Source organism: Sipha flava, unplaced genomic scaffold (assembly GCF_003268045.1).
Source record: "Sipha flava isolate LNK unplaced genomic scaffold, YSA_version1 104_pilon_pilon, whole genome shotgun sequence".
In the NCBI taxonomy this organism is placed as follows: Eukaryota; Metazoa; Arthropoda; class Insecta; order Hemiptera; family Aphididae; genus Sipha; species Sipha flava.
Genome location: NW_020271718.1, coordinates 839,917 through 854,641, shown reverse-complemented (window position 1 = coordinate 854,641; position 14,725 = coordinate 839,917). Strand labels below are relative to the sequence as shown.

General features: G+C 29.7%; 1 protein-coding gene across 1 annotated transcript in view; it reads right to left on the bottom strand.

The window, feature by feature from the left end:
- The window catches only part of LOC112682940, a 35,929-nt gene continuing 21,204 nt past the window's right edge, over window positions 1-14,725 (bottom strand). Inside the window, exon 4 of the mRNA XM_025553729.1 lies at window positions 1-294. Coding sequence (XP_025409514.1) covers window positions 102-294 — 193 coding nt within the window. The 3' untranslated portion in view covers window positions 1-101. The remainder of the gene's footprint in view (window positions 295-14,725) is intronic.

Sequence of the window (14,725 nt, the reverse complement as noted above, 5' to 3'; positions counted from 1 at the left end):
TATTAGAAGATTTGTCGTTTATTGCGACCAAATAATAATAATAAATACTGGTCTTATAAATAAATAAATAAATTATAATGTGCAACGCGGCGGACACGGAATCAATACGATAGGTTGTTCCTGATGTAAGCCTTCTTCCTGTGCTCGTGCCTGTGACACTTGCCCCACCATGTCTTTTTCGTACACACCCGCACGTTCTTCAGCACGAAACACTTGGTCTGCACCACGTTGAAGAACAGCTTGCCGATCAAGTTCGCGGATCCGGTGCCGATCACTTTCAAACACGATCGAAACCTGCAACATTATTCATATTATGCGCCTTGTAATACACAGGGTATCTAACACAGGGTCTCTAACTTTTGTCCGTACGAGTATATTTCTGGACACACATTCGGTTTTCACTGGTACACAAATTATGGACGAAACATGAATAACGATTTAGGCATAAACCCAATAGGTATAGAAAAACTATAACGCGTTTAGGCTGATCGAACATTTAATGTATTACGTTAATAGGTAGTGCAGAGGACTGATGTTAAACGATATTTGCCACGCTATAACTTTTCTACATAATTTTGTGTTATAACGTTTTTAATCTTTAATATGCGTATGATGTTTTTATGCGCGAGCTATTCTAAAAAATGCAAAGCTATATAGGTTTCCGACAAAACAGTCACATCTGTGCGTACGTTTAAAACTATAGTGTTGGTGCGATTAATACATGTGTACTCGTATGGTGCGTAGATTTACTATTAATAATAAGAGTTTTTTTAATTTTTTTTTATTTAAGAGCTTTCAATAAGAACTGTATTGTAGCTCAACAATATAATAATAGTTATCGACTACAATATTCCGTATTGCTGTATACATTCAAGTAATTATATTATAGTTCATTGTGTTCATATTGTTCACTAGTGCTGTGCATTACAGGGACGGTTGGAAGAGAGAACAAAGATAGAAGGTAAAAAAACACGTGCTGCGAAGAAAATCGTCACGAGCTTCCGCGGCTGATTTTGCTTAATAACGCACTAATTAAGCGTATAGTAACGATATTACATAATATTATTACAATGCACATACATAGAATCATTGTCATTTACAGCAGGTTACCGTATACCGACAATCCTGTTCATAAATACCGGGGAGTGTACTCAGGTGCCCAATCAAACAGTCAAACAGTCTTTCTCGTTATAATACTGTTATGTTTTCACTGATAGTTTACAATAGCTTTTTTTTTTTTATATATATATATAACTTACAATAATATGACACGTGCATTTTATATTGTTAAAAGTTTAACTGTCACTACAATTATACCATTTATCAAGCGGTATATGTTAAACGCCGCATTAACTTCCATTAATGCTTGATTATATTAGGTTACGAAAGTTATTAGCTATATTATAAAAAGTATGTATAAAATACATAAATAAAATATAAATCCCAATAATTTAGGTACAGTCGCTAACATTGTGTGCAGATATTATGAAAATATAATGTTATTCATGGCATACCTAAGATTATTAAGTCAAGGTGAGTAACTGTAACCTTCTCCATACTTAAAATTGAACAGCTCGCCCTGCAGCTACGATTTTTGCCAACAAGGATAACCCGCATGGATAGATTTCAACGGGCACTGTATGTTTCGCAGATTTATTATTTCGCATATTTATCATCCGATATAGCGAAACAATATAATAAGGTCGTGACAAGAGGTTTTCGTCAAATAGTAGTGCTGTTAGACGGGTTATAGACGCACAAATACGGCTGTTAACGTTGAAGTAGACAACATTGAATATTTGACAGTATAGTTTTCTTATTATAACACCATTTTTAAAGAGTAGTGAGGCTGTTTTATTAACACGAAATAAATAAAAGATGATTTTCGATAGATGTATATATACATCGTTCGACTGTGCATTATTATGTAGTTACCGAATCTCAAAATGTAAAATTGAATTTGTTTGGTCGTAAGGCAAAGCCTGAGAGATTCCGTAAATCGGTTCGGCTAAACGGCCGGCAACTGACGAGCCGCGGTCCTAATACTGACCACGAAATGCAGTCAACTGGACCGCCAACAGAGCATACATTGATCACGACATCAATCAAAAGAGTTCAAACCAGTGATGGTGGGCGAAACGTCGAGGCATCAAACGTTATCATCTTTCCCCCCCCCCCCCTTAACGTCGATCACTTAAATATTTATCGCGATGGATAATTCTTGTGCACACTTTACCTACGTGTGTGGTACACGCTACGCTCGTCGTGAAATATAAAATAATACGACTGGACCGCACACGTCCCAGTGGAATTTTATAGACGCAACAAAGGGTTTCATTGTTTTTTTTTTATCGGTATCATATCTGCAGCCTCCATAACACATTGTATACCATTAGACATTTTTAATTAAACTTTTTACTTCAAACACAACATTTAACAAAGCAAAATTACTTTTATTCTTCAATTTGTATCTGTACATGTAATGCGGAGGATAGAAAAATATTTTATTTTTTTATGGGGGGGCTAGACAAACATTAGGGGGCTAATCCTCCCCTTAGTCTCTAATTAGTTGCGCCTATTCGGAGTTCGCACTTCGTAACTGTGCACAGTCCTTCCGCGTTGAAAACGTCCGACGTTCGACGTCGTTCGGTTACTATCTTGCTCTAAAACGAACAGGCGTACACACTAGGTCCGAGTTCAAGGTTTCGCGCACGGGTCCCGCACAGAAGCGAACCATCATCGCCAACTTCGTCATCATTGTCATCATCGTAATCGCCAACTTCGTCATCGTTACACCGTCGTCGTCATCCTATTATACTCCGCGTACGCCGTCCTACACACCGGTCCACCCGGGTCACATGTCGTACACACGTCTACCCGCACGCTAGCGTCACGTCATTATACCGGCGCAACAGGTATTTATCGTGTCACAACGTGACGAAATCGCCGACGACCGGAATTCCTCCCCCTCCCCACGTACCGCACCAAGCGCACCACGTTCTATTCGCCGACCGGGTGAGCGTGGACGGCGTTTAACGTGTCTGTAATGTTCGGGTACAGCGACCCCGCGAAAAACAACGCGAAACCTTGACTGCGCCCGCGAACAACGTTGCTGCAGGGCACATGATTGATGGGCGCACGAACGCTTCCCCCCCCTCCTACTTCAAAGATCGTATTGTAATGATCACATGATTGTAATGATATACCACAATGTACATGGCACATTGTTTTTCATGCCAACCGTTTTGAAGCAGGTAAATCGCTCACCTCACCGTTCGAAATAAGCATATATCCTCGCGACGGATTGTTGCGCAGGGCGAACAATACGTTTCGAGTTGAACCCCCTCTCCGGTCGATCGCGTACGCAACCCTGGGGGAACGTTCGCGTACGGTTGTATACGATCTCCGGTCTAGCCACATCGTTCGATTTGTTCTTAGTTTTTCCATTTGTCTAGCGTCAAAATCAACGGAAACCAAGACGACGTACCGCGGAAACCGTGTACTCGTCGCATGCGTACGCACACGCACATCATCGCATCATTACCGCTAACGGGACTCGAACGTCTCGCGGTTGTCAGGATTTGGATCCTGTTCGCAGGTCCTGTATGACCATGCAGAATGGCGTGCCGTACCGAAGTCACATGCACGTACGGTTTTAATCACCCGCTGAAGATAAACGTGCACGCGGGTCTTGGACTGGTGAATCTTTCAACACCTATTCTACAATCGTTCCGTATTAGTTCTCTGATCCCACGATCGTTTTAAAACAGGTTTTAGACGAAACTGTAATTGATTTTTTTTTATCTAGTCGCGAGCAGACGTCGTCTCCAGCATAGTTTCTCCGAAACTCGGACCGTTCGAGTTAATCCGACAGCGATTATTTACACTTTTCCGCTACGTTGCAACACATCGATTAAAGCCTGTCTGCGTTGTATTCGCGAATGTGTTCGATTATTTGATTCTCAAAAGTTAAATTGAATATTGAGACTTTTTGAATCGTAGAATTTAATACAGATTTGCGTTAGTGACGTAACTGATGAAAACCCTAAAGACAACGATTCGTTTCAATATCATTCGATCTTTCTAGTGTATAAAAATGCACAACATTGTGTTAAATTGCATTTAAATTTAAATCGAATGTAATTAATATTCATTCATAGATAAGTACATCGCGATAAAACCACTATTTCGATTGTATTATGTTGTTTTGTGGAGTTTAATTGGAAACGAATTATTTAAATAACTTGACTACATTTATTTTTATAAATATGTTTAAAAAAAAAACTTTTTTTGATTAAACATAATATTTTAAAAGTGCGTCCATGCATTTGAGTATTAGATGTTTTATTGAGTCATACATAACCACATATCTACTTATATTAGCTTATAATTAATTATTGTTTATCCTGATATAACAGGAAATGGGCGGTAGTTAAGAAAACTAACGATGCAGCTATATTAAATGCCTTGTCTACATTGTAGGCATATTTTATTTTATGCAGACATAATGCGTTATTGTATAACACAATAATAAATGTAAATAAAATAGCTTATTAAATTGGAATTTTTTAAGTGTAATATTATGTATTTTATAGTATTCGGAATGTTCACTTAAAAATTAAACTCTTTCATGTTCACGTTCAAATTCTATGAATAAAATGAACGCGTTCATTTAAATTTTTTTACTTAATATTTATGAATTACCTACATGTATTCTGTATAAATGGACCTTTACAAAATATACTAGATATATTTTACTTCATCTTTAAAATCTATACTTAAACATATTATAATCAATATTTATTATTTTTACATATATTTTTAAAATTACAAATGAATTTGAATGCCCCAAAAATCGTTTGAACTCATTATAAATATAAACTTCGTTCACGTTTACGTTCTATTTTGAAAAAACCAGTAACGTTTGTGTGTCGTTCACAAAATATGAACGTAAACGGGTGAACAATTTTTTCGCAAACACTGATATTTATCATATAATACTGTTTCTTTTTCATGGTTTATTAACAACTAACAATTTTTTTTTGAAATTTTATTTATAAATGAATATGACTTCTTTGGACACAGTACAATTTGTTATTTTTACTTATATTCCTGCATCTATTGTAAGATTATAACTCACAATCAAACGTGGGGTTTGATAAACTTTCTTTGGATTCTATTTGTAACAATATAAATAATTATCATATAATTATATTTCTACTATTTGTATATAATATTGTGGTTATATGATCTGAAGATTATATATTACAGCTAAAAGATGCTGGTAATTTTACATTTGAAATTAATTTGGTATTATGTTTTTTAATTTACAATATTATTTTTCACATACATTTTTGTGGTAAGATATATCAGAAACCCATACCGTATTTCAAGGTTATTTTTATTTTTATAATCATTATTTATGATTATTTTGATTAAAAATAATAAATAATTTAAGTGCCTATTGCAGAATATTTAGAAACACAATACTTCAACAATATTAATTGAGTTTTTGATGAATTTCCTTAATATATGTTCAGAAAGTAAATTATAAAATGTAATCTGTAATTATTCGATTATTAACGTAAATAAAACACACATGCTCATTCTTACATATCATTTTTCGTTACTTTAAAAGACAGTAGTTATAGACAAATTTTTTTTTTTTTTTTTATTGAAACTTTATGTAATAATTAGTTTCGACAATTATTTAATTAGGTATACAGATATTTATATACAACGGAATAATTTATATAAGCAGCCCAGAATTAGCGATAAAAGCGATTTTTGCAAGGATAGCAGGGGGGGATTGAAAAGTAAGTATGTGGTAAGAGTTGAGAGGAATATTTAGAGGGTGGAGAATAGAAAAAAGTTGTAGGCGCTCTGCGTGCAGGACAGGGCATTTGAACAGAATATGCTTTATGTCGCAGATGGCTGGAGGATGATCGAAAATGCAGAGAGGCGAGTCGTTAAGAGATAATTTAAAGGAATGTGAGGGGAGAAGAGTGTGGCTTCGAGAGAGAATAGCAGATTTCTAATAAGGAATATTAGAGGGTTAGGTGGTGATTTGAATACATTGGAAGAAAGAGATTGGAGGCAGGAGAGTGAGTCAGTAGCGATAAGGAACTTGTTGGGTTGTAAGGTAGATATGAGTTGGAGTGATTCAACGATGGCAAAGCATTCTGCAGTAAACGAAGAAGCTGTTGGAGGTAGGTTGTTAGTAAAAGAGATACATAGCTCTGGAATGAAGAAAGAGTATCCGGCGGAAATCGGGGAGACCGATCCGTCGGTGTAGATAAGAATGAACAGCGGGAACGTATTGTGAATGAAGTCTTGAAAGAGACCGTTGACTATATTGGAGGAAGAGGCTTTAAGAAAGTCGATGGAATGACCGAGGAAATTTTTTTCGCAATTGATTTTAGGGTAGAATAGTAGGGATGGGAAGTTGGCTTCATAAAGCAATAATTTATTAACTTTGAGAATGTAGTTACGAGAAGCTAAGAGGGAATGAGCTACAGAGGCCATTACTGGAACTGATTTGCTTACATAGCGCCACGTAAAATATACATCTATAAAGATGTTATAAACATTAAAATTGTTATTGGACAAATCTTTGAGGAGAAACTTTCCAGCGAGCCACTTGCATCTAAGATTGGAGTGGTTGGCAGACCGCTTAGATAAAATTAATATAATAGATATAGGGTTTTTTTTTTATTATTTGAACAATGTAACTCTAAAGTTAAATATATAATTTTATTTACATTAGGCTGATTGATAAACAGTAAAAATTATTTATATACACCAATTTATTTTCTTTAAAATAATTTAGTATTGAATCATGAGACACAAGTATCTACACATATTTTTTTTTTAAATTTATTGGACGAGAAAATTAATGATTAGTGGTAAAAAAAGTTATATTGTATAGATACCTCTTTTTTTTATATGTAAAATTATAACTTATAATAAATTTTAACTATGGAAAAAATTTGTAAAATAAACGCATAGATGATTTTAGATATTAATATTAATTAATAATAAAATTTTATAAAAAAACCATTTGATATTGTTAAAATGGAATATGATAGATTTTTACAAAGTAAAAATCGTATTCATGTTGACGTTCTTTAATATTAATAATCTTAAGTATTAATAAAGAAAGAAATATAAATTAATTTTTATTATTAAGCAATTACTTGAAATATTTTGATGACTCACAGTAAATTCCATTTACCACGTGACATGTAAAATTTATGATGATATAATATTTAAAGGTATTTATTTTAACAAGTTACTGAATAGATATTTGGAAACATGAAATTAACGAACAATTACGTTGAGTAAATTGTTAACTTTCTTAAATAAATGAATGCAAAACATGTATGTAGAAAAATAGCAGCACAATGAAACTAAATTTTCGACTGCATTATATTACTAATGTTTTGTATTTTAAACAGCAGTACTTGTTGTTTGGTATATTTCAGTGGACCAATAATTCATTGAGTTATTATATAATATATAAATAATAATATAAAATATATTTAAAATCAATTAGAAAAAAATATGCCCAAACATAAAATTATTAAAATAAAAAAATTACATCTAGATTAATTTATTACATCAAGTCACAAATACCACTCTCCATAAATTGCATATTTTGTTATTATAATAATTATTAGTAAAAATGTACTGCACTCTTAACTCTCGCTCAATTTCCGTTATCCATTTCATAATTAACTTCATATACTCCTCTAGCTTTCTTATTTCATTTTTTGTTAGTTTTCTTTATTTGTATTTAGTTTATTTATTTATTTAGTTTATCATACTTAATTGCTTTGATGTAATGTTGTAAAAAAAAAAAAGCAAATTAAACTAAAACAAAAAAAAATGTACAGCTAATAAATATGTAGTACATAATAATATCCAAATTATAAAGTCATTATACAAAATACTATTTTATTTAATTGATTTGAATATCATATTTATTGTTTCAACAGTTTTTATTTATAAAATATTATAATATTAAATAATAATAGGTTATCCGTGTTATTACCAATATTAGTTATTGCTTATTATTAAAAAAATATGTATGTTTATTATTTTTTATATTAATTGCATAACAAAATGAGTGGAATTAAAATGATACACAATAAAAGTAATACAGAATATCATATATAAGTTACCGAAATTAAGAATAAACATTTCCTATAAACAAAAACAGAAATAACATGTCTGAAGGTTTGTTAATTAAAACCAATAAGTGTATACTTGAAAAATAAAACATATTTTACAAATAATCATTGTTGAAGTAAGAATTATATTTTTAACGTTTTATGAACAGATATAAGTAATGAATTTTGAAATCCTAAATAATTGATCTATTATAAAACTAAATTGCGGATACATTGATTTTCACGTGTATAATAATCAAACTTAATGTTGTTGAGATCAATTTAAAGTAAATTTAATAAGTTTTTGTTTGTAAAGGATATTTTTATTTATAATTATATTGTATTTGATATATTGTTTTTGTAACGATCGTTTTGATCATCAATCTTTAATTGTAAAATTAGTTAATAATTAAGGTCTATTTTCTTTAATATATTATATTATATTAATGTAGACATTTTGGGCTATTGATGGCTTTTACACCTATTTTTTACACACCAGTGTTGTTTTCTGATACAATTTAGATTGGTGAGGATAAGACTATTTTAATTTCTACACTGCCAAATGAAATTTTAAGGACTCCTTGTTCTTTTATTTTAAAAAAATTGAATAGTTGAAATTTTGATTCAATACCGGTAAAATTATCTACGCTTGGAGGCATGATAAATTTACCTTGATTACTGATCAATGATTGATCACCCTATGATCGGTTTAAATTAGTCGTATAAAACTTTCAAACACTGATATCCGGATCATTGAAGTGTTTCCGCAATAATAACAAATTAACTTATTATATATGAAAATCATATCTTGAAAAAATGAAAATCTTTCAGTATTTTAGTTAAGTAAGTTTTTACTAATCGTTAATTTTTGGTTAATTACGATTGAAAGGTAATGTACTCGTATATAAATAATTAAAGAGTTTTGTTCAAGGTTGAAATAAATTCAACGAAATTTAAATGTTCTACATTTAGATGTAGATAGGTCGATTTTTTTATTTCCCATTGCTGTTTCTATAGTTGTATATTACAATTTTTACATGACCTCATAGTTCCAATCTTAACAAGACAACAAACAGGCATGAATGTTTTGACAGTATCATGTGCATGTGTACAATTCGATTTATCGAACAGGTTTTTTCTACATAGGTCTAACATTTTTCAACACCTGTGTATCACGTATTACATGTAGTATTGATATATTGAACTTGTCATGATGTGTTTAATTTCTACGAATGTCTATGAGTTGTCCAACAATAGATATTTAAGAATATATGGTTACTATAAGGGTCAAGAGAAATTATAGCCTTGTATTTTATATACTTACATGAAATCTTTTCAAATAAAATAAAAAAGGAACATAATGTTTATTATTTCAATACGAGTTTAATTTATTCGTTAATGGTTATTATAGATAATTATAATTATAAGAATATTTTGAGTTAAAAAAAATAGTATTAAAATTTTTATATTTTAAAACATTAAACATTTTATATATTTAAAAAAAAAAAGAAAACTGTTCCGAAGTATAATAATTTAATTGAGATCATTTTTTTGTGGTCACTTATTGTCATAATCTAGATAAATATGTTTATGAACAATTTAAAATAATTAATTTTTCTATTTCTACTTGATCGAATCAAATTGAAATGATTAATAAGTAAAACGAGTATGGGAATAACGTTTTGCAGTTTTAACTATAGATTACTTTTATATAATAAGTAAGGTAATTTTTAATATTTTAATCAGGTGTATCTTATTTCTAAGATACTTTCTAAGTATGAAATATGTTTTAAAATTGTATACTATTTAGAATATTTATTTAATATTCTAAATAGTATAAGATAGTATAGTAAATAGTATAGTATTATTATACATATAAATATAATTTACATCTATGTAGTGTACAATTTTATTACTTTCTTTTATTTGCAAATATAGGCAGCATGTATTATTATATACATATTACACTTTGTTTTTATTTTCTTGAAACATTCAAAAACGTTTGTTTTGGTCTCGTATATAGATTTAGAATTGATAATGTTTTATTATTTTTTCCATCACCTTTTTCTCCTTTTTTATGTAACTTGTTTAAAATGTTGTGTATTTAATAGAAGTTTTTATTTGACGCACGTGTACATAGTTTGAAATAATTTGGTTCATCTTCTTTAGTTCTTTTAACTTTTAAATGTATTCAAGTCCAATTATGCCCATGCATATTAAGTTTTCTAAACTCAAATACTCATAAAATACAGTACTCTTAGACGAGAGTGTCTTCAACGGGATAAAGATAAGAAAAGAAAAAATTTGGTCATTAGAGGTTAAATAAACTGTTGCTTTTGAAATAACCGATTTACGATTTTATGTATAGATAGCTTATATTTTTAAATTAAATTAGGCACTTCGAGACATTCGAAATAACAATAATTGGGACGTTAAACATTAACATTAACATTAATATTTCTTAATGCTTGAAGATGCCACATGAAGATTAGTATTCTAATAAAACAATTTCAATTCAAGATTTTCTAGTAGTTAAATAATTAAAATGTTTTTTCGAAAATCGTTGTTTGTGTATTCGTATGGTTAACAAATAATGTTCAACAAATATGTTTAATCACCTACATTAGAAGGGTTTTATTGAACTAATACAATATACACATCTATATAGTGTCAAATCTAATAAGTACGACGACTTAATTAGAAAATCTGATTCACCTTTAAAAATAAAATAGTAGGTCGGACGAAAGTAAATTAGATCTAAAAAAGACGACTCGGTGAAGATTCAGTCTCATTTTGATGGTGTAACCGTTGTGCCAATATATATATGGATTTGTCTTATGTCTTATTCACGCGAAAAATGTTATGTGTAAGATTCAAGATTCGCCGGGATGACGTATAATACGTTCCGCGTGACGCACAAGGATTAACGCCTAACTACTACCATAATGTACAATTTATACAGAACGTGCACAAAATAAATACCATTAAAAATATTTGAATATGCGTATAGTACGTGCATAAATATGTAAAGGCCTCGTGTCGGTTTTACGATTCGTTTGTCGGACGTCCCGCTGGTTTCCGATACTTAGCGTGTGCGTTTATTTGCCACACGCTCTACGTCACAGTGCGTTTTACAATATTATTATTCGATTTGCTATAGGCCGAATTGAGCGTCGAGTATTAAAATTTATAGCTCAAAATATTTATAACGCAAAATTATTTTACGATTTTCAGTCTATAGTAATATGATCCCACGTGTGTGTACTCGTATTATAATATATACCTGTCCATGCGCTGTGTATAGGTATTGGATAAATTATACCGCAGACACTCCTTATTCGGATGCGCGTTTTTCATGGAAAATTTTACGGTTCACGATGTTAGAATAATGTTTACACATTACGATATTTACGTGAAAATACTACATCTGCCTGTATTCAATTGTTTTTCCGACGGAATCGCAAGAACGATTAAATTAGGCTTTTCGGCAATTGGGATCTTCGTGATACATACGGCCGTGCATAATATATACATAAGCACGGCGACGATGTATCGGAAATAATATATGGGCCACTCATTATCTTGTGGTGTATTTTGTTATCGGCAACAGACATCAAACATTATAGGTACATGAATATATTTGTTTCGTTTTTTTTTTTTTTTTTAAACTTAACGAGCCACCATTTATCGCAGGGATGAGTTTATAAATCGAGTTTTAGTTAAAACAAAAATACAACTGTTGTTTTATGCTCTAAAGGCGCTGTGTTTTTTTTTTTTTTATATAATACGTACAATAGGTATTCGTTAAAAAAAACATGGGGATATAATACTATATTGGTATATTATTAAGTTTTATATACAAAGTATAGGTACATGTTAATGTACGCAGAACCATATTATTCAGAAAAAAAAAAGAAGATAATATTAGATAAAAAATAATGTGTTTATCTAATGCTTTGTTTTTTTTCTGTGATACGCCTATATTGTGTTTAACGGTCTTGTAATGTGATTTTGAAATACGTATACATGCATATGCATATATATATATATATATATATATATTAAGTACGTCATCCGGCTATTGTTATCACATAATTTTCAGATTATTGAGATTTAATGAGAAAGTTCCCAACCCCTTAGTAGCTAGTCTAACATTATTGAGAATGACAATGATGAATTATTGATAATTGTTAATTTATAAATAATTATAGGTTACGAGCTGGATTTTGAAAAATTATTTTAATAAAAGTTTGTATAACATTTACACAGTTTACATTTAACTGTACGTATTGAAATAATAATATTATTTAAACATTATTAATAAAACTTATATCATTTATTGCGAGGTCTTATTAATAAAACATATATGCATCTATTTGAGTTTTATAAATTTATGTATATTATTTAAACCTCATAATTATTAAGTATTTAAATATAACGAAAACTTATAAAATGACAAATCCTCGTTTATATGGAAATGAACGCTTATGAAGTACTGTTGAAATCTCCGGTAGAAAAAATATTATTTGATAAATTCTTGGGAAAACTACAAATATTCGTCTGAAAAAAATGATAATATTAACAATACTTTATTTGTTCAAAGTTTAATTTAAAACTGTATCGTATCGGATTTGATATGTATTTTTAAAGTTTTTACTCTATTGGATAAACTTTGATAAAGAAAAAAACATTTACAATGAAAACTATATAAAAAAATTGTTGATGTTAGCAAACAGTAAAAATTATTCTGTAAACAAAATGTTAACGATAATTCGAAATTATTATTCTATAGTGCAATTATGTGAATGATGTGTAATAAAATGTCATAAGTATTCGGGTTGTTACGGTGTAGGAAATAATATTGATATGATTATGTGTGACTGTACAACCCATTGGCAAAATAGATATTTTAATATTATTTTAGGGAGTTTTTTCTAACCACCATAAAAAAAATACTATATTGTTAATATATCACCCGATATAGTAGTCATCATATTAATCCCGGGGGACGTCACCGTGTTTCGATAAAGTTCTTGGTTAAATCGACAATTATTAGATTACCGAACCCTGCACATGGGTGATATTTTGTAACGGCGAAAGATGATAATTATTAATTCTTACAGTGTTTAAATTTTAGGGTGAACATACCATTTATATTCATAAGGATGCCAAAGAATATGTGTACGTCATCGCTTTAAATATAATTGCATTAAAAGGTATTGAAAAAAATATATATATCCATTTGAAAGTTATGCATTACAAAAAATATGAACTTTTTTTAAAATAATGTATTGTATTATGTAGTTAATCGACTAAATAGTGTAAACCCAATAATTGATAAATATAATGTTCTTAAACTCTTAAGTTATTTGTTGTGGAATACATCTACTAGGTATGTAATAATTTAATAATTGAGAGTAATTAGATGAAATATTCATAAGAATTGAAATGGAATACATTTTAACGTACATTTAATTTGTTTAAATTACAAAAGCTGATAAATATTAAAATCAAAATATGTATAAGTTGAAAAATTTAAAAACTAGTAATTTATATTTGTTCAGTTCACCAACAGTTACAAAAGTTATTTATATTTTAATAACTTAAAGTTATTACTTATAATTGTTATATTTTTCGAATGTTTGGTATTATATATTTTTTAAAAAATAAGTATACATTCAAATCTAATTTTCGATGGAGGTTTTCTCAAATTATAAGCGTTAAAAACAAACGAGCTTAAAATTAAACTACGTAAGGCTAATCTATACTGAACACCACCTTATTGCAGACGATGTATTCCATTAATTTTTCTTAGCCATCTCAATAACCAATGTAAATTTTGAATGTTAAACGCACCCCTTCCGCTATAAAAACACAAAAGACTTCATTGGGGTTTTGGCATTGAGAGAAAATACGCATTTCTATCGTATCTTTACAGTCCATTGATCCAAACTTGGCGACGCCCGGAAGGACAATTCTGCATTGTCTGTATTCCTTGTGAATGATGACCTGTCCAATACTTTAAGCCACATAAAAATATTATCGATCTATCCATACACAGTGTAATATGCGTGTGCATATTTTTTTTATTATTTATTTATTTTTTTTTATTAAAATATACATAACGTTTTCCTAAATAAAAATATTTTTACGGTAAAAACTAAATTATTACCTTTTGGTTATCGCGTATAGTGATAAGATATTATTTAAGCTAGTAAAAATGACCTACATATTATTTTCCATAATAATAAAATCTAATAAAATATTATTAATATTATTTTGATACACATGGATTGGTATAAAGTCCTACCAAAGTTTTACAATAAAAAAAAATGTAAAGTTTATTTTATGTTAAAGGCGAGATTATCTCGTTATAATTTAAATAAAATAAAAAAATTCAATGAATGCTTATAAATAATATCTACATAAGTAATAAATTTATTTTCAATAAAATCACCGTGTTTTTAACTTTTATTTAAACACATATACTTTTATAATGTTTTAAATGGTTAAATTTTTTTTATGAATTTCAGTTGTAATAAAAAAAAAAAAAA